Raw genomic sequence first — 22,279 nt, forward strand, 5'->3', positions numbered from 1 at the left:
TCTTCCTGCACCTCCCACACGCCTTTCCCCCTGATAATTATCAGTCCACTCCCTTTCTATGCCCCGATTCTATTATATTCACCAGTTTATTCTGTTTTTCAGATTTTTAATTCACTTGATTTTTAGATTCACTTGTTGATAGATATGTATTTGTTGTTCATAGTTTTTAATCTTTACTTTTTTCTTCTTCCTCTTCTTAAATAATACCTTTCAGCATTTCATATAATACTGGTTTGGTGGTGATGAACTCCTTTAGCTTTTTCTTATCTGTGAAGCTCTTTATCTGACCTTCCATTCTGAATGATAACTTTGCTGGGTAGAGTAATCTTGGTTGTAGGTTCTTGCCATTCATCAATTGAATATTTCTTGCCACTCTCGTCTGGCCTGCATAGTTTCTGTTGAGAAATCAGCTGACAATCCTATGGGTGCTCCCTTGTAGGTAATTAACTGTTTTTCTCTTGCTGCTTTTAATATTCTCTCTTTGTCTTTTGCTCTTGGCATTTTAAATATGATGTGTCTTGGTGTGGTCCTCTTTGGATTCCTTTTGTTTGGGGTTCTGTGCACTTCCTGGACTTGTAAGTCTATTTCTTTCACCAGGTGGGGAAAGTTTTCAGTCATTATTTCTTCAAATATGTTTTCAGTATCTTGCTCTCTCTCTTCTTCTGGCACCCCCATTATTCTGATGTTAGTACGCTTAAAGTTGTCCCAGAGGCTTCTTACACCATCTTCAACTTTTTGGATTCTTTTTGCTTTTTGCTTTTCTGGTTGATTGTTCTTTGCTTCTCTGTATTTCAAATTTTTGACTTGATTCTTGCGTTCCTCTAGTCTGCTGTTGGGTCTCTGTATAATATTTTTATTTCAGTCAGTGTATGTTTAATTTCCAGTTGATCCTTTTTCATATCCTCGAGGGTCTCATTAAATTTATCGGCCTTTTCTAGGAAATTCTTGAAAAACCTTATAACTGTGGTTTTGAACTCTATATCCAGTCGTTTGTTTTCCTTCATTTCTTTCGTTTGTGATCTGTTTCCTTGTCTCCTCATTTTCGCTGCTTCCCTGATTTGGTGGGGTGGCTTTGTGTGCTAGGTGTCCAATGGGTCAGCCTCCCCAGTTACCTGAGGTGGACACTCTTGGTGCTCCCCTTTGTGGACTGTGTGTACAGCCTTGTTGTAGTTAAGTCTTGATTGTTGTTGGTATCACTGGGAGGAATTGACCTTCAGGCCAATTGGTTGTATCAGCTGTGTCTACGCCGCGAGACCTTCTGTATTGGAGACAGCCTTGTAGGATCAGACTTGCAAAATTGCAAAAGCCTCTGTGCTCAGCTTGGATGGGGCGGAGTCTCAGGGCTGAGCTGACAGTCTTGGCTTCCTGTTAGCCCTGCCCTTGCGCATGCGCCTCCTTCCGCGGCTCCCCTGAGTTTCTGCCTGACAGTCCAGAATCCCCCTGTAAGAGCGTGGGTCTCCCAGGGGCTCACCTGGAACTGGGTTTCAGTGCAGTCGGAACTGGGATTCAGTGTAGTCAGGAGCTTCCGACTCCCTTCCGCTAGGAAAAGCTTGCAGCAACCTCCACAGTTAGACCTCTCTGCATGCACTGATGTGTGCGTGCACGTGCGCCTCCAGACCCTTCCCCACCGCGGCTCCCCCGAGTTTCCGAGTCTCCGATTCTCCGTGTGCCTTTCTCTACAGTCCAGACTCCACCAGTATGAGCCTGTGTCCACGGGGTTTCGGCCGGAACTGGGGTTCAGTGCAGTCGGGGGCTTCCTTTTCCCTCCCGCCAGCCAGGCACTCGGCCACCCTTCCTCTCTGCGTGCGCATCTCCCTACCTCAGAGCTTTTCGGCTCCTCTGATCTGTGAGCTTTTCTCTTACCTTGTAGTTGTAGAATTTCCACTCAGCCAGCTTTCCTGTGGTTTTGGATGATGTCCATTCTGTCTTTTAGTTGTTGTTTTGAAATTGTTGTGCAAGGCAGCAGTTTAGGTGCTTACCTAGGCCGCCATCTTGGTTTCTCTACATGCTATTTTAAATGATATCTTCAAAATGGAACAAATACCTTGTTAAATATTGTTTTACTTTTCAGTGATACTATATCATGTTCCAGAATACTAAATTGTTTAGTGCAAAATTTAGATTTGATTCCATGGACATTTTTTTTTATTGTCTAAAGTTTTACATATGTCTCCTTTTTCCAAAATTAACCCCCCCCCCCCCCCCCCAGCCATTCCCACCCCGGGCAAGCCTCCACCACCCCAGTGTCTGTGTCCATTGGTTATGCTAATATGCATGCATACAAGGCCTTTGGTTGCTCTCTATCCCCCCCTCCCCTACCATTTGTCTGTAGATTGATCTATTCTTATTCATCAAATTATGTTGATCATTATATCCCACATATGAGTGATATCATGTGATATTTATCTTTCTCCGACTGGCTTATTTCGCTTAGCATAATGCTCTCCAGTTCCATCCACGTTATTGCAAATGTTAAAAGTTCCTTCTTTTTTATAGCAGCATAGTATTCCATTGTGTAGATGTACAACAGTTTTTTAATCCACTCATCTGCTGATGGGTACTTAGGCTGTTTCCAAATCTTAACTATTGTAAATTGTGCTGCTATGAACATAGGGGTGCATATATCCTTTCTGATTGGTCTTTCTGGTGTCTTGGGATATAGTCCTAGGAGTGGTATTACTGGGTCAAATGGGAGTTCCATTTTTAACTTTTTGAGGAAACTCCATACTGTCTTCCACAGTGGCTGCACCAGTCTGCATTCCCACCAGGAGCGCAGGAGGGTTCCTTTTTCTCCACATCCTCGCCAGCACTTGTCATTTGTTGATTTGTTGATGATAGCCATTCTGACAGGTGTGAGATGATACCTCATTGTCGTTTTGATTTGCATCTCTCGGATGATTAGTGACTTTGAGCATGTTTTCATATGTCTCTGGGCCTCTTTCGAAAAGTGTCTGTTTAGATCCTTTGACCATTTTTGATTTGGATCATTTATCTTCCTTTTGTTAAGTTGTATGAGTTCTTTGTAAATTTTAGAGATTAAGCCCTGATCGGAAATATCATTGGCAAATATGTTCTCCCATGCAGTGGGCTTTTTGTTGTTTTGTTGATGGTTTCTTTTGCTGTGCAGAAGCTTTTTATTTTGCTGTAGTCCCATTTGTTTATTTTTTCCTTTGTCTCCATTGCCCTAGGAAGCTGTGTCTATAAAGATATTGCTGCAACATATGTCTGCTATTTTGCTGCCTGTGGAGTCTTGTAGGATTTTTATGGTTTCCCGTCTTACATTCAAGTCCTTTAGCCATTTTGAGTTTGTTTTTGTGTATGGTGTAAGTTGGTGATCTAGTTTCATTTTTTTGCATGTATCTGTCCAAATTTCCCAGCACCGTTTATTAAAGAGATTGTTTTGACTCCATTGTATGCTCTCGCCTCCTTTGTCAAATATTAATTGACCATAATGGCTTGGGTTGATTTCTGAGTTCTCTGTTCTGTTCCATTGGTCTATATGTCTGTTCTTTTGCCAGTACCAGGCAGTTTTGAGAACTGTGGCTTGGTAATATAGCTTGACATTTGGTATTGCGATCCCTCCAACTTTGTTCTTCTTTCTCAGGATTGCTGTGGCTATTTGGGGTCTTTTTTTATTCCAGATGAATTTTTGGAGAGTTTGTTCTAGGTCTTTGAAATATGCCATTGGTATTTTAATGGGGATTGCATTGAATCTGTAGATTGCTTTGGGTAGTATGGACATTTTAATGATGTTGATTCTACCAATCCATGAACATGGTATGTTCTTCCATTTGTTTATGTCTTCCTCTACCTCTTTTTTCAAACCAGGTCTTTTGTTTGCTGGAAGATTTTTGATCGCTGCTTCAATTTCTTTGGTAGTTATCTGCCTATTAGGTTTTTTTATTCTTCCTGATTGAGTTTTGGGAGCTTGTATTTTTCTAAGAATATGCCCATTTTGTCTAGGTTGTCCATTTTGTTGGAATAGAGTTGTTCATAGTATTTTTTCATAATCGTTGGTATTTCTGTGGGATCGGTTGTTACTTCACCTCTTTCATTTCTGATTTTGTTTATTTGGTTCTTGGTGAGCCTCGCTAGAGATTCATCAATCTTGTTTATCCTTTCAAAGAACCAGCTCTTGGTTTTGTTGATCTTTTGTATTGTTTTTTGGGTCTCTATGTCATTTATCTCCCTTCTGATCTTTATTATTTCTTTCCTTCTGCTTACGCTGGGCTTTACTTGTTGCTCTCTTTCTAACTCCTTGAGTTGTATGGTTAGATAATTTATTACCATTGTTTTTGTTTTTTGAGGTAGGCCTGTAGTGCAGTGAACTTCCCTCTCAAGACTGCTTTCACTGTGTCCCATAGATTTTTGAATTGTTGTATTTTCATTGTCATTAGTGGCCATGATGCTTTTTATTTCTTCTTTGATCTCGTTGGTAACCCAATCATTGTTTAATAGCATGCTATCTATTCTCCTGATGTTTGATTTTTTTATTGTTTTATTGTTGTTGATTTCTAGTTTTATGCCATTGTGATCTGAGAAGATGCTTGATATGATTTCTATCTTGAATTTGGAGAGACTGCCTGTGTCCCAATATGTGGTCTGTCTTTGTAAATGACCCATGTACACTTGAGAAGAATGTATATTCTGTGGCTTTGGGGTGAAATGATCTGAAGATGTCAATTAATTCCATCTGATATAGTGGGTCATTTAGGATTGATGTTTCTTTGCTGATTTTTTTGTTTAGAGGATTTGTCCAGTGGTGTTAGTGGGGTATTTAAGTCCCCTAGTATGACTGTATTGCTGTCAATCTCTCCCTTAGTATCCTCCAGAAGTTTTTTATGTATTTGGGTGCTCCTGTATTGCTTGCATATAGGTTTACCAGAGTTACATCTTCTTGTTGAATTGCTCCCTTTAGTATTATGAAGTGGCCTTCCTTATCTCTTGTTATGGCATTTCACTTTGAGGTCTAATTTGTCAGATATAAGTATTGCTACCCCAGCTTTTTTTTTTTTCATTTCCATTTGCCTGAAAAACGTTTTTCTATCCCTTCACCATCAGTCTGTGTGAGTTCTTTGTTCTGAGGTGGGTTTCCTGTAGACAGCAGATATATGGGTCATTTTTTCTTATCCACTCAGCTACCCAATGTCTTTTGATTGGGGCATTTAATCCATTTACATTTAAAATTATTATTGATAGTTACTTGTTTGTTGCCATTTTTATTCTTTATGCCTGTTTTTCTTCTTCCCTTCCTATTTATTCTTTTTAAAGTAGACCCTTTAGCATTTCTTGCATTGCTGGTTTGGTGGTAATAAACTCCCTTAATCCTTTTTTGTCTGTGAAGCTCCTGACTTCACCCTCAATTTTGATTGATAGCCTAGCTGGGTACAGTATTCTTGGATTCAGACCCTTCCTTTGCATGACTTTGTATATTTCATTCCATTCCCTTATGGCCTGATGTGTTTCTGTTGAGAAATCAGTCGCTAATCTGATGGGGGATCCTTTGTAGGCAACTTTCTATCTCTCTCTGGCAGCCGTTAAGATTCTTGCTTTTCTGTTGGTGTTTGCCAATCCTCTCTAATAAAATGGTAATATGCAAATTAACCATCACTCCGCTACATAAGCCACGCCCACCAGTCAAGCCTCGCCCACCAGCCAATCAGGGCGAGTATGCAAATTAACCCCAATCCAAGATGGCTACAGCCACAGAGAGCAAGGTTTCCCAGGTAACAGAGCAAGCCAAGCTTTCCATAGCCGTTGCAGGCCTAAGCCTCCACTCAAGCTACAAAGTTTCAATTATAGAAGGTAAACAAATTCAAACAAATGGCGGCAGAATGGAGCTTGAGAGAGCAGGCCAGGGTTGCCGGCGGCAACAGGGGAAGCACAGCTTTCTGCACCCCCTGGCCGGGCTCACCCGCTTAAGGCTACAAAGTTTCAATTGTAGAAGGTGAATTAACTGCCACAGAAATGGCTGCTGCCCCAGAAATGGCTGCCGCCCCAGAAATGGCTGCCGCCCCAGGCTACAAAGTTTCAATTGTAGAAGGAAAATAAATTCCAGATACCAGGGCCTCCCCTTGGGTTGCCAGGGGGCGTGGCCGTCCTGCAAACCACCACAGGCCCCTTGCTCAGGCCGCCCCACACCCCAAGGGAACCCCCACCCTTAACTGTGACACCCTTCAGGGCAAACCAGCTGGCCCCCACCCGTGCACCAGGCCTCTATCCTATCTAATAAAAGAGTAATATGCAGATTGATCATTACTGCAACACACAATATAGCTGCCCCCATGTGGTCAAAGATCCTGCCCCCATGTGGACACAATATGGCCACCACAAGATGGCCAGCAGGAGAGGGCAGTTGGGAGGCACCCGGCCTGCAAGGGAGGGCAGTTGTGAGGGACCAGGCCTGCAAGAGAGGGCAGTTGAGAGGGACCAGGCCTGCAAGGGAGGGCAGTTGGAGGTGATCAACCCTGCAGGAGAGGGCAGTTAGGGGTGACCAGGCTGGCAGAGGAGGGAAGTTGGGGGCAAACAGGCTGGCAGGGGAGCAGTTAAGCATCAAACAGGCTGGCAGCGGAGTGGTTAGGGGGTGATCAGGCTGGCAGGCAGAAACGGTTAGGGGCAATCAGGAAGGCAGGCAGGCAAGCAGTTGGGAGCCAGCAGTCCTGGATTGTGAGAGGGCAGTCAGACATCCCTCCAGGAGTCCCAGATTGGAGAGGGTACAGGCTGGGCTGAGGGACAACCCCCCGCCGTGCACGAATTTCATGCACCGGGCTTCTAGTTTAATTATAATGTGTCTTGATGTCGGTCTTTTGGGGTTCATGATACTAATAAAGGTGACCACCAGACATAAGAGAGTTAGGGGATAGAACAGAGTGCAAAAATGATATTGAGAAAAGGGAGAAAAGAAAGAGAAGAAAAAAGAAAGGGGTAAAAAAAATATATGTATATGAGGAGAAAACTCCAATAAAACAACAAGTAATCCAAAAAAATGCAAACAACAAACACCCAGAGATGAATGCAAACTACAAACAACAACTAATCCAAAATATGTAAACTACAAACTCCCAAACAACAAACACCCAGATGAATCTAAGGAAGCAGAGCTTATTTCCAGAAGGTAAGGTCAAGGAATTGAATGAATGGGGAAATAGCCACAATTCAGTATAGAGCTGGTAGAAAGAGAATGAGTGCATAAGAAAAAAAGTAAAAAACTAAATACAAAAAATGAAAAAAGGTATATTAAAGTATCTATACAAAAGAAAATTAATATATATATATAAAACTTTTCCCCTTCTTTAATCTATCTACCTATGTATTTGTTTACTATTGGAAAAGGAGAATAGAGAGTAGATAGGCCTGAGTTTGTGATTGGAATTAGTTAAGCTATTAGTAGAAGAAGAGAACTAACGAGGAGAGGAAAAACTGAAGTAAAATTTAAAAAAAACAACAACAAAAACAAACAAGCAATAAAAACCATACTAATCAACAATCAAACAAACAACATGAAGACATAGAAAGGAAAAGAAAAGGAATAAAAAGAAAATTTAGAAAGAGAAGAGAGAAGTGTGTATCGACTTGGAGCAGGGGAGCAGAAATTAGATATATGAGTAAGATCAATTTTTCACAGGGAGTAAAGAGAAAGGATTCAGAAAAACTAAAGCAGGAACAGGGTAAGAGAAACAGGACAAAAGGGGAAAGTGAGGAAGAGAGTGTTAGAATAAAGGAAAAATTGAGATAGAGCAAAATAATGCTAAAGGAAAAATAAAAATAGAATGTAGAACACTAATATCAAAATAAAATAAAATAACAAAAAAATAGCCCTAACTGGCTTGGTGGATAGAGCATTGGCCTGCAGACTGAAGGGTCCCAGGTTCAATTACGGTCAAGGGCATGTACCTTGGTCGTGGGCACATCCCTAGTGGGGGATGTGCAGGAGGCAGCTGATCGATGTTTCTCTCTCATTGATGTTTCTAGCTCTCTATCCCTCTCCCTTCCTCTGTGTAAAAAATCAATAAAATGTATATATTTTTTTAATTTGAAAAAATAAAACAAAACTTTTTAAAAAGATAAAATAATAGTAGTAGTAATAGAAATTAAAAATAAAAATATAATAAAAAAGGTAAAATCAAGTGAGAAAAAAAAATTAGTTTCTCAAGTAAAAGATAAAAAATAAAAATGTGAAGTAGGGAAGGTCGTTCACTTCCTCTACTGTTCTGCTTGGCAGGTCTGTTTCCTGTCAGGTAGACAGCCCAGTATTGAAGTTCACCACTCCTCTGTGTCATGAGCCACAACCCTGTTTTCAAGCAGTCGGGGTCTTTGTTTCTCAGCCTGCCTTTAGTTGTATTTACACAAGAATCAATTTCTGATACAAACCCTGGGTGGCAGTGTTCCTATATTGATATCCAGTGCTAAAAGGCCCCTCACCTACCCAGTAGTTAGATTGCTTTCCCTGCAGTACTCAATACTGGGTTGGGGGAATAGACTGCCCTAGAGCTGGTTTTCTGCTCATCTCCCCACTCTGAACCCCAGGTTCTACAAAAAAAACTTTCCCCTGCAGTCTTGGTGAGTGTTTTTTAATTGGAAGATCCTATGTACTGACTTAGCAATCAAAAGCAAGGATTTTAAAAGAAAAAGAAGAGAAAGAAAAGCCACAGGATGCGTGCAGACTCGTGTCTTTTTCCCCCCTGGCATTCCGCAGCCGGTATACTGGTAGAACTTCAGGCTGCCTTTCTGGGCCTAGCCCTGCTGTGGGTTAATTTCTATAGTCCCCTTCTACCAGCAGCACTGTGGACCCCCTTCCACATTCGAGGGCTACACTGACCCCAACAGCTGCAGATTTCATGGGACGTAGTCTTCCTCTGAAACTCTATTTCCTGCTGTGCACGTTTTGCGCGCATTTCTTTCTCCAGCCTGGATCCCGGATCTCACCTTTCCCTAGGCCAGTGATGGGCAACCTTTTGAGCTTGGTGTGTCAAACTTCGCCAAAAAACAGAGCATAACTCGGGTAGTGTGTCACTTTGAGGAAAAAACATTATTTCGCAAATGTTTCATCCTCGGCAACACGCCGCCTCAGCGGCCGCGAGTCATCTGAAATGGCTACGCATGTCATAGGTTCGCCATCACTGCCCTAGGCTATATCTGACCTTTCCGTCCACAGATTTCCTCACCAGCTGTATTTAATTCACCAATTCCGGGTGGATGTAATCGATGTAATCGATTCAGCTGCTCCTTCTTATCTGCTCTATGAGAAGGCGCAGGGCTCATCCGCGTATTCACGCCGCTTTGTCTCCTCCTGGACAGACTTTTTAGGTGCCCACGGTCAGAGAGGCTAGAGTCCCGGTGTTCCTGGGTTTGAAGCTGAAGCAGCTTGTCCCTGAGATTTGTGGTTTTAGGGTCCTGGGAGGTACCCGAGGTCTACCCGGTTGAAGGTAAGGCTGGGCTTCAGATCACCGCCACTCTCCCCTTCAAGTGGTGCGGTCTCTGCGGCAGAGCCAGCCACTCCGGGAGAGATTTCAGCAGCAGTAGAGGCTGTTTGGCCAGGGGAGCCCCATCCAGCAGTCCCCAACAATTCCTTGGAATATAGCTGTCCCTCACTCACAAATATAGACAATCCCCACACATCCATGCATTCTCCTTCTGTTCTCTCACACACTATCTTGCAGCCTGCTGTCCCATCAGCAGCCAACTTGGATCTCTCAGGGGGGAACTATTTCTGTAAGTGTGATTTTATTTATTTTATTTTTAATTTATTGATTTTGAGAGAGAGAGAGAGAGAAAGAGAGAGAGAGAGAGAGAGAGAGAGAGAGAGAGAGAGAAGCATCAATTTGTTGTTCCACTTACTTATGCATTCATTGGTTGATTCTTATATGTACTCTGACTGGTGATTGAAGCCAAAACCTTGGCATATCAGGATGATGCTCTACCAGTGGTCTGCAAAATCATTAGTCAACAGAGCCAAATATCAACAGTACAACGATTGAAATTTTTTTTGAGAGCTGAAAACCGACTTCTGCACCTGGGCCGCGAAGTTTCAATCGCACTGTACGCACGCGCCCGCACGTGGTATTTTGTGGAAGAGCCACACTCAAGGGGCCAAAGAGCCGCAGTTTGCCGACCACTGCTCTAACCAACCAACTGAGTTATCTGGCCAGGGCCTGGAAGTGTGATTTTGGATTAACTAGATCAGAATCACCTGGTAGTAGTGAGTTTTTTGGGGTGGGAGGTGATGGTAGTGAGGAGGAGAAGTACTTAATACTACTATTTTTAGAAAACGCAGGGCTCATCTCTAGATTTACTGATTTAGGATCTCTGGGAATGGGAGATAGGCATCAGAATTTTTAACAAGCTCTTCTACTTTTATTTTTGTTTTTTAATAAACCCTAAAGTTTAAAACTGCTTTAAGGATTTTGAAGTAATTCCCAAAATACTGCCTAATTCACTAACCCATGTATAAACATGGAACCAGAGGCAGAAACTTAAACCTACACATATGTAATCACTTCTTATTGACTTTTGTCATCTAACTTCCTTTCTATAAGAATTTATCTTACTATTTTTCTCTTATTTTTGTTCTCTTTTCTCATCTGCATGCGATATGTTAGCATTAGGACTCTGGCATCAATAACAGTAATTCTCTCTAAACTTTCCCTGCCTGGCTGGTCCTTACTCCCTTAAAGAGGACTATAGGATGTAAAAGATATGCTCATATAGCAATGCAATCAGTTAATTCATTCTTTATAGAACTGTTGATAGCAATTATATCAGTCTTGGGTGGGTAAAGATTTGGACTCAATGGTTATAAAAAGTGAAGATTTGTAAAGCTGGGGTTTCCACTAGCTGAAGAATTAGTAGAAACACCATTCAAACCCCTTCTCCCAAAGACATAAACTTTAATGAGATCCTGTGATAATATCAGGAATGCATATTGTAGACTCAAAAGAGTACTGCTTACCTGCCTAAATCTTATAAGCGCTGTTTTGTTATTACTGAGCAAATTTTTGCTTTTAATTAAGTAGTATAGCTAATTGTGTTTAGAATTTAATAATTGTATTTCCTGTGGGGGGTTTTCCAGACACACCAATTTACCAAATAGTTAAAAATTCCCTAAGTTCAGCAGAAAACCTTTTCTGCATAACTTTTATCTAAAAAAATGAAGTCCACAGATTGTTAATCATCTAGACTCTAGATTTTGCAGGAATCATCCTTAAACTGGGCTTTCAAAATTATGTGCATTTCCAAGTTATCTTATGTTTTATAGTTTTATTATTTGGTTATAAAATTAGATAATTACTATTAATGGATCAGTGTCATAATTTATGAAACAGATGTTTAACAGATTTACTAATTTAGGATCTCTGGGAATGGGAGATAGGCATCAGAATTTTTAACAAGCTCTTCTATTTTTATTTTTGTTTTTTAATAAACCCTAAAATCTGAAAATAATATGTGGTGCATTGTATGTTATGCTTTCAAAAGAGGTTTTAAGTTGTATATTATATGTAGAAGTTGTTAGCTATTCAAAAGGTACAATAAGAGATTATTGTTCATATCAGTGTAATCAGTTGATACTCCCTGATCGTACTTTTTCATTTTGCACATTGTCAGAACCTTGGGCCTTAATCTTATTCTTTGATTGACAGTATCGACCAGGGAAAGATCACTTGTATTGTTTGGGATAGTAACATCTGCTCAACTTGATTCAGTTGAGGGTATTTGCATATTCTTAAGTATTTCTTCTGAGAGAACCTAAATCCTTCTCAAGTGCTTGATGCTTTTTTGAAATTCATTCATAAGGTATCTACATGCACTAATAGTTCTGTATAATATTGCTGTGCATAATCTGACAGATAAGACCACATTTTAAAACCAGGTATTCTTTAGGGATGCTATATTACATTTTTTACTTGTTCTGCTTGTAGAAATGTCAAAAAATTTTAAAAGGCTGTTTCAATGTTTTGATTAAATTAGTATATCCTAATTTTAGACAAGTTTGTCAATCATAGGACAAATAAAGATTTATTAAATAATTCAAATGGTAATGGTAGTTTTTCCTGCCTTGGTACTTTTATACTAAACCAATGTAGAGCTTGAATGGATTTGTTTAATCTCCTTATTTTATAGGGAAGGTTACTGAGGCTCAAGTTACTGATTTACTCAAGGTCATGTAATTTGGAAATTAAGCCTTATTTTAGGTCTTAACTCTCAGACCAGTAAACTCTACAAAATGCTAGTTTATGACCTCTGGTTACATTAATGATGGTATGACCTCTGATTTACATTATTAACAAATTGACCTTCTAAAATTTCCCACATGATATTAACCAATGCCACACCAATAAAATTAATTAAAAAATAAATTTTTTTCTTGCCATTAGAACACATAATCAGGGATTATTATGTCTTATTCATTATAACATTTCTCCAGAATTGACACCTTGTCTTTTTCATACTTAACACCCAATCATTATTTTGCTGTCCTGTTATCATTGTTCTCCTATGCTATTATTCTATAAGGGATCATTTTGAAATAAGATAGTTTATTAATGGAATGTTAAATACCTTTGATAGCAAATAGGTTTCATTTTGTGTTCTATTTTTGATGAATTGTCAATTGCTATGTGGAGAAGATTTTTTATATCTTCTGGGTTTGCTTAGCAGTGTATGCCACTGGCATAGGATCCGAGAAACCAACTGTTTCTTCCTTGATATATGTGATCTTAGGAAAGAGAGAGAACTGTAGACTGGAGTGATTAGAAAAGGCTCCAGGAAGAAATAAGACTCAAAGTATAGGATAGAATTCAGTATTTATAGGTAGAATGAGGTAGAATGTTACCAAGGCTGGGTGTTTCCTTAAAAAGTATAGGCATTCAGAAAGGTTAATTAGGTTAATGTAACCTAATATCATTAGTTTTACGTTATAATGTAGATAGGTTATATTAAATATAATCAAAGGAAGGAAAACAATTATTGAGAACTTTGATACCTGCCCCTGTGCTTTTTACAGGGGCCCTGGAGACTTTCTGTTCTAGTTTCCTTTCCTGAGTTATTGAGGGTTGTTAAATCTTCCCCTATTTTTGCCTGTGTCAGCTCTCTCCAATTTTATATCTGCCTTACATATGTAAAAGTTGTGATATAAACTCATTACAATTTTATTTCATTGTTATGTTACAGGAATTCATTGGAGAAGGAAGTCTCAATTGTTGTTTAATCATATTATTAAAATTGTATTTTAAAATATTTGGCTATAAAGTAAATGACTCCAAATAACAATTATTTTTTATCTTCCAGGAATCCCCTTCCGGTCGAAGGAAAGCTCTTGCTACTAGCAGCATCAACATGAAACAGTATGCAAGCCCTATGCCAACTCAGACTGATGTCAAGTTAAAATTCAAGCCACTGTCTAAAAAAGTTGTATCTGCCACTCTCCAGTTTTCATTATCTTGCATTTTCCTCCGGGAAGGAAAAGCCACGTAAGTTAATTTTGTCTAGAGAGCTGCTTCAGAGTGTGTTTTAAAACACTGTAGGTTTATAGCTTTGGACTCAGTAGATTAGCAACAGTTGAGAACATCCTACCACATACCAATCATTCTTACCATTCTTAGTTTCAGAGACTGAATTAAATGAATTCCTTGTTATTTATAGCCTCTTGTGACTCTAGGGAATGAACAATAATATAAAAGTGATTACAGCAAGTTTCAAATTTTATATTATAATTGTATATTATAGTATATCATACATGTTTGTTTTTATATTTTAGTGTCTTTGGTGTAAGTGGTTGTACTCTGAAATATAGACAGTTCAATTTATGGAGTTGTTTGGTTCAGCTGAGATATGAGAGGAACCCAAAATGAAAAGTTTAGGATAAGAGTAATGAAAGAATTAAAGGAACCTTTGCCAATTCATGTTCTTTGGCTCAGCCTTCCAAAAATTGTATAGCAAGGTGTACAGGTAGACACACTTTGTTATAATCACTATCCTTTTCAAAAATCACTTCTAAAGCTCTCAATAGGCATTGTACAAAGATAATTTCTATACCCACTTCTAGTTTCCTAAAAGACTTAACATTATAGCTGGATAAAATGAGGTGAACATACCTAGAACAGGTTAGAAAAAAAAGTAACATTCACTGTAGTTAAATCATGGGGTAAGTGCATGTTTTGGGTATAGTGAAACTGTTAGTACCTATTTAGAATGGAAAATGTAAATGTAAATTCTACACCTTGACTTAAAAGGTGAGGGGAAGAAGGCACCTATAAACATTACAATCCAATCTGAATTACACTTCTGAATGTATTTGACCTAGTGAAATGTGGTTACTATAATTGGTCATGTCTACTTAACTGATTAGACTGAATACTGTGCGTCAGAATGAGATGTTTGGCACTCATCTCCAGGGCGCAAGTGACTTGGTAGATAACATAAGCCTCTTCTCTGGAAAGTTTGCTTCTAAGTGAGTGGTAGAGAGTGCAGAATGGAAGCATTAGTCTTTCATATCAGGATCATAAATTATAGACTTAAACATTGAGAAATTAAAAATAAAGACCTTATCCTGAAATCCAAGCCAAAATGAAAGGTAAGGAAATAGAGAAAGAAGAGAGAAAACAAAATCAGAGAAGATCCTTTGAAGGTGGACTCCTTTCCACTGGGCAGAAGCAGTAAGTTAATCAGTACCATTCACAGAAATGTGAGTGAGAGGAAATTCAGTCAAACCAAATATCTCAGTTTGAGTGAAGCATTCTCTCAAACACCCTAAATTCCCTCTTGCCTCCTTACCTTTCCCAAAGAACAATGTTCAGCCTTAAAAGATGAGGAAATTAAATAGGTAAAATTAAGCAAATTAGCATTTTAAGAATAATATATCTTGAAATTATCCTCATTGATAGGTGAGCAACTTGTAAGGCATTTATATAATGTAACATAACTTTTTTTTGTTCATGCAGACTTAGTGTTACTAACTTATTTTAAAATGGGGAAATTATTTTAATTCTAAGCTTATATGAGATAAAATGCAAAGAATTTCTAAAAACCAGTTTAGTCTGCAAAATCATATTATATTTAGAAAAATGAATATTTACATAAGAGACTTTAGTGTGTGTTTTTTTATTATATTGTGCTAAGAACATGAGAAACTGTTTTAATTTGGCTTTCTGAGTTTTGAGGAAGTATACCTGATTAAAATTTAGTTTGTTAGAAATATGTTTCATTCACTGTAGTTTGTTTGAAATTTAAGATGAAAATGATAGATCAGGAAAACTTAAATTTTTTAATGTTTACAGTATTTAATGTAAATTTTTTCTTTTCAATCAACGCAGGTCATTTTCTATCTTGTAATTCTTAAAAAGGCTAGACTTTGTCTTAAGGTGCTTTTTTGTATTACATTAGTTCTTTAACTTTTGAACAACTATAGCCCCTTTCAGAAAAATGCACCTTTAAATAAGATTTAAATATAATTTACAGGGCTTTATTCTACTTCTTTTTCCTCCAGTTCACAAAACCAAAAGGGTTCATGGGCTTCAGATTAAGAATTTCTATTTTAATTCCTTATGAAAATTTAAATATTTTAAAGTCTAGATCTCATCTGATTTGCCAATTATCTCATTGTTTTATGAAACAAGTTTTTGTTTGCAGAATTCATGGTTAAGAAACCCTACTTTAATCCCATAGAGAAAATTTTAGTCTTCCATATGTCTGCAGCACAGAATTAATGTAACTCCTAACCAGTTAGTTTTTAATCCTGTTTGCTTTTTACTAATTAAACATGCTGTTTAAAAATTAATAAATGAGTGTTTAGAGTTTTCAATAGTATTATATAGCTTTAAAAAGACTTATTAATGTACAAAAAAGGAATATATTAATATTTGTTAAGCATCAGTTCTTTTTCAAGTAATGTCATTTAATGAACTATGTATTATATTATAAATTATTAATGTAGGGATGAAGACATGCAAAGTTTGGCTAGTTTGATGAGTATGAAGCAGGCTGATATTGGGAATTTAGATGACTTTGAAGAAGATAATGAAGAAGATGATGAGAACCGAGTGGACCAAGAGGAAAAGGCAGCAAAAATTACAGGTTGGTTTTATTAAGCTGTAAGTTTATCTTTTTTTTTTTTTTTTGGTAAAGTTGAAAGCTTATTCTTAGTTCCCAGGAAACACAGTTTCACTAACAAGGCATTTTTTCTTCCTTAAGCCTTTATAATCTAACTAGAGGCCCGATGCATGAAATTGGTACAAGAGTAGGCCTTCCTTCCCCTGGCTGCCGGCACAGGCTTTCCTCTGGCACCTGGGACCCGGGCTTCCCTCACACAGGGAGGCCCCTCCCACCTGCTGCAGCCCGCTGGTCAGTGGGCTGGGCCTCCCTCTGCAGGGCAATCATGGAGCCCCCCTGATTGATTGCCCTGCTATGCTAGCTGGTGGCCTGGGCCTCCCTCTACAGGGTGATCATGGGTGATGGCCGGGCCCCTGACCAATCACATTGCGCCTGCCTTGGCCGGCCTGGCACCAGTAAATGTCATAGCATGGTCCCAGATGGTCATCTGGATGGTCATCTGGATGGTGGTTCTGCTGTTCGGCTGTTCGGTCAATTTGCATATTACGCTTTTATTATATAGGATATCCCATTTAGCTCTCTGAAAACTTTGCATGTTGCTGGTAATAACAAATTTCAGCAGTTTAAGATCATGTCCAAGTTCAGTTAAGAAAGCATAGAACTTTACTAGAACTACTAATTATAATATAAAATAGCCTGAATATATTCATACTTACTTTGTCAATGTTCGAATGAATCCTTTATAAATAAAGAAATGAGAATTTGCATTAGCTACCTTCTCCTAGTGCATGGACGTTTTATCTTATATCTAAAATCTTCCATGCAATTATTCATTATAGTTGGTTTGATCAAACTACTACTAAAATGTTAAGTGATTAGAACCTCTTTGTATTAATTGATCAATAAATACTTATTGGCAATCTGGCTATCACACTTAATGAATTGATGTTATGCCTTTATTATTGGAGTGAAAATAAAGCACTAAATATATATACATCAGGCAAAATTTTAAGACAAGAATGATTACATAGGGACTTATCAATTACAACACCTCCTCTAGCCCCTTCTGGCTATTATTTTTATTTCAATAACATTTTGGGATTTCCCCCTCTCCCCCCAATAATTAATGCTGACATTTGCATTATGTTTAAATGATGTCAGCAACAATTATATAGTTATTTTTAAAATGCCATATCTTTCCTGTCTTTGAGATCTCTGTTTTATTTGGCTAGCTGGAGTACATCAAGTTGGTGTTCTTCTGCTACCACTACCAGTGACCTTCTGCCTGTCCTTCAGATTTTAATTCTGTTGCCACATAGTCTGAGAAGCCTTTCATGCCAACTCCCCTCTTAAGCTTGACCACTCGATCCTTTATGCTAATACTATACCATTTATAAATGCAGGCACTTTTTTATAGCATGAGTTTTTATAATTCCAGTGGGATATAATTTTATCTTTTAATTGGAGGATACAGTTTGTTCTTTGTTGATGGCTTTTAGTTAAAACTAATTATCAGTTAGACATTAGTACCATAAGTAGGAATAAAATACCCACACAGTTACATAGCTGTTTTGAGCTATATTGTATTGTTTTAATCATAGTAATGGGAAAAATTAGTGATAACAAATCGTCACAAGTTCTGTGCTGGTTGAAAGGAAAAGAAAGGACATTATTTTTTTAGCAAAATACAGATTTAATGAAGGTATTCAATAATTAGATTTTATAGTTCATTGTCTTAGTTCATTTGGCCTGCTGTAACAAAATACAATAGATTGGATAGCCTATAAACAGCAGAAATGTATTTCTCACAATTCTGGAGGCTGGAAGTCTGAAATCAGGGTGCTCGCATGATTGCGTGAGATCCCTTTTCTGGGTCACAGACTCCTTATTGTATTCCTCATATTGTGGAAATGGGCAGGCTTGTTCTTTTGGGCCTTTTCTATACGGGCATTAATCTCATTCATAAGGGCTCCACTGTTATGACCTAGTAACACTGTCCAAAGGCCCCATCTCCTAATACTATCACATTGGGAATTAGGATTTCAGTATATGAATTTTGGGGGACACAAACATTCATACCATAGCAACCATTGTTTCTTAAACATACCTTTTTGTTTTTAATTTTTTTCTTCATTGATTAAGGTATTATATGTGTCCTTATCCCCGCATTGCCTCTCTCCCCCGCACATGCCCTCCCCCACCTAGTGTCTGTGTCCATTGGTTATGCTTATATGCATGCATACAAGTTCTTTGGTTGATCTCTTCCCCTTCCCCACCACCCTCCCCTGCCTTCCCTCTGAGGTTTGACAGTCTGATCGATGCTTCTCTGTCTCTGGATCTGTTTTTGCTCATCAGTTTATGTTGTTCATTATATTCCGCAAATGAGTGAGATCATGTGATATTTATCTTTCTCCAAATGACTTATTTCGCTTAGTATAATGCTCTCCAGGTCCATCATGCTGTTGCAAATGGTAGGAGTTCCTTCCTTTTTACAGCATCATAGTATTCCATTGTGTAGATATACCACAGTTTTTTTAATCTACTCATCTGCTGATGGGCATTTAGGCTGTTTCCAAATCTTAGCTATTGTAAATTTGCTGCTATGAATGTAGGGGTGCATGTTAGTATATCCTTTCTGATTGGTGTTTCTAGTTTTGGGAAACCATAAAAATCTTAGAGGAATACACAGGCAGCAAAATCTCAGATATATGCCGAAGCAATATCTTCACCAATACAGCTCCTAGGGGAATGGAAACTAGGGACTACATCTAATAAAAAGCTTCTGCACAGCAAAAGAAACTATCAACAAAACAACAAGAAAGCCCACTGCATGGGAGAACATACACTGAGTGGCCAGAGTATTATGATCTCTGAACGCATAATAATCTGGCCACTCAGTGTATATCCTATATAATAAAAGGCTAATATTCAAATTGTCCCCTCGACCAGGAGTTCCACCAGCAGGCAGGCCAGCCAACTGCCCATGTCCCCTCCCCCTGGCCAGGCTGGCCAGACCCCACCGATGCACGAATTCATGCACCGGGCCTCTAATATATGTGTGTGTGTGTGTGTGTGTGTGTGTGTGTGTGTGTGTGTACACACACTGAGTGGCCAGATTATTATGCATTCAGAGATCATAATAATCTGGCCACTCAGTGTATTTGCCAATGTTATCTCTGATAAGGGTTTAATCTCCAATATTTATAGGGAACGCATACAACTAACTTAACAATCCAATCAAAAAATGGGCAACGCACCTAAATATACCTTATTTTTTAAAATTTCTGCCAAAGGAGTAACTTCTTTTTAGATAGTGTAAAATTCTTCAATCATAATTGAAAAAAAGTGATTTAATATAACTTGTGATGATTCAATATTTCTTTGGAATGTTCCCATTATTTTTATATTTTCTTTTCCCTATTTTATGAAATACTGTGTTCTAGTCCTTTTTTCATCTCTAGCTTCTAGCACGCTGTCTAGAACATATTGAGAATTTAATATATGTTAACTGAAAGGTCATAAGTAAATGAATTGGGGTTTCTCTCTCCTATTGTAGCCCATATTGATAACTCTGGCTTATTATCTTATTGAATTCATTTTTACCTTTAATCATGTACTATCTTATTCAGGGTAGTGTGGTCCCATTTTATGGAAGGAATGGGATCAGGAGGAGACACATAAATCAAACCTTAAATAATTCAAGACTAGTTTTCCAAAAGTAATGAATGTAAAATGTGTGTTGAAGGAGCAAAGATAGATGGGGACCAGGGGTGAGTAGATGCATATTCTAAGTAAACCCATAATTATTGTAATAAATTTTTGCTTTGATGTTGCATTTTTTCCATCTGTATTTTCTATTTTATTTTCAGAGTACAGTCACTTAAATTAATAGAACAGCATTTCATGGCAGTTGTTTGGCTTCCTAAGTTGCATTTTTTTTAGCATATGCAAATTCCATTTCAAACTTAATAACTTTCAGGAATTATTTTGTTAAGCATCAGCACTACTACTCTAAAAATGTTTGAGTAAAGTAGTTTTAAGATAATAAAAAATTTATTAAAAATTAACAGCAGTACTGTTAAAATAATAGCTGAAGAGTAAACAAAACAAATGTTTTATAAACATGGTACAAATAAAGTATTATGGGTATTTTTATTTACCAGCTAAAGTGGCAATAACTTAAAGCACAGCTTACATTCACATATCCTTTCAGCTCTGAAATTGTTGACACAGTTTTTTAAAAGGAAGGAATGATTATTTTATATTCTGCCTATATTATATCCTTATATTGCACTGTAAATACATAAAATGCAATCACATTATATCAATAAAATCATATAGGTATATTATTACCCAACTAAGTTGCAACCTTCTTGAAGAAACAGATTGTTACAATTATTTTGTGTATCTCTTAGATTGACACCTAGAGGCTATTCATGTAGTCAGTGATTTCTTGTGGAACATTGCTATTAGGCAGTAGTAATTAACATAATATATCTTATGAAATTACAGTCTTTTCTAAAAGAAAAGTAAATTCATCGTATCTATATTGGACTAGTCAAATGTCTCTACCCTTTTCTGTCTGAGGCAGAATTCACTGCTAACTGTAAACATTTTGGGACTGGCTCTTAGGCAGGAAGCTTTTATTGATGCTACATGTATAGCTGCATTCTACAGAAGTGTAGCACCAGTGAATGGGCAAGGGAATTTTGAATTGCAATTGAAAAAATAACTGAAATGTAGTGGGAGTGATAGACCTTGGTGTTAAAGAAACAAAGCCTTTTAGTGAAAAGTTTACTTTCATAATCATATGAAATTTTATAATACTGTAGCCCATATTAGAAATTGTTTATGGTTTCAAAATAATCTGTACCTCCATCTATACAGAACCCTCATAGTGCTTGAACCAGACTTTGGTAATATCATCATTGGTAAGCATGTTGAATATTTGAACACACAACAGGAAGAGAAAGACTCCTGCATAAATGTTGAAGTCCTATTGAATACAACTCAGAAAATCAGGTTTAACTGAAACAGTTTATAGCAAAACAGTATCAGGGAAACCAGATATTATCAGACACTTGCAAGGCCCCTGTTATACTTTTAGTTGTTGCAGAGATCACCAAATATTCTCTGTAGGCTTAACCACACATTCAGACTCTCATGACCTGAATAGGTCAAACTTAGCATTAGATTCACTTAGAAGAATATTGGACAGGAAACAGCATGCCAGCAGAGCATTCATCTTTTACTGGGGTCCTCACAGCAGCCCACGTGCTATTCTTTGACCTCTGTACTCAAATGACAACTTGAGTACAAGGGGACAAGATCCACATAGTTGCATCATGGATTACCTTAGAATCTTTATGCTGTTCAAAGAGCTGATATCGTTTGTAACAGTTTAATAAGCATAATTTCTCAGGTCTGCGTAAGGGACATGCCCAGTTATTAGTCTCTGTAATCAGAGAAGCTAAAACTATGGCCTTCCATTAAGAGTCCTCCCATCCTGATGCAATTTATAAATCAGGATTCATTTTTACCATAAGTAATGTGCCTGTTGTTTGTTCATCTTTTTCTCTTAGTTGGTAAAGTTAACTTGGGGGGAGGAAGAGAGAGTGATATATTGGCTACCTTCAAGGAACATAATCTTATAGTATAGGTTGTAATAGAAGAGATTACAGTTCATATTTGAGGAGCTAGAGTTGATTATGGTATGACTCAGCCCTCTGAGATTAAATGTTGTACTTAAGAAGGCTGTGAATGGCCATAAGTAGGTCTCCCTCCTTTCATTTGAAGGTTCCTTAGAATAAACTTGGGACTCTGGTCAGAGAATACATCCATTAATTTGCTTCTGGTTTTTACCTGAGCATATACCCTCCAGTACCTATAAAGAAGTCATAGGATTATTGTGGACTCTATAAAGTTTAAAAAAGGCAATATATTCTGGAGGTCTGTGTAAAGGATGAGAATTTCTGGAATAATTAATCTGTTAGTTAGATGGGAAGTAGGGTAGAAACAGAGAGATGGGGTTATTTCTGATTTTTTTTTTTTTTTGAGATAAAAGGCTTCTAAGGCACCACAGCTATCTCCTTTTTAAAGGATTTTGAGACCTAGAATAAGAGACTGAAGTCAGCAAGAATATCTCCTCTGAGTGTTCAGATCTCAAATATGTGTCACCTCACAGAGTAGAAGAAGTGGCAGAAGATACATATTATAAATTTATCCTACTTTCTGT

General features: G+C 37.9%; 1 protein-coding gene across 12 annotated transcripts in view; it reads left to right on the top strand.

Moving 5' to 3' along the window:
- EHBP1 (EH domain binding protein 1) overlaps positions 1-22,279 on the top strand; it is a 415,903-nt gene that overhangs the window by 203,997 nt on the left and 189,627 nt on the right. For all 12 annotated transcript variants that reach the window (XM_079792168.1, XM_079792171.1, XM_079792169.1 and 9 more), the window contains 2 exons: positions 13,285-13,466; positions 15,929-16,068. In XM_079792168.1, the coding sequence (XP_079648294.1) occupies positions 13,285-13,466; positions 15,929-16,068 (322 nt within the window). The remainder of the gene's footprint in view (positions 1-13,284; positions 13,467-15,928; positions 16,069-22,279) is intronic.

The sequence above is a fragment of the Cnephaeus nilssonii genome (genome assembly GCF_951640355.1).
Source record: "Cnephaeus nilssonii genome assembly, chromosome: 15".
Classification (NCBI taxonomy): Eukaryota; Metazoa; Chordata; class Mammalia; order Chiroptera; family Vespertilionidae; genus Cnephaeus; species Cnephaeus nilssonii.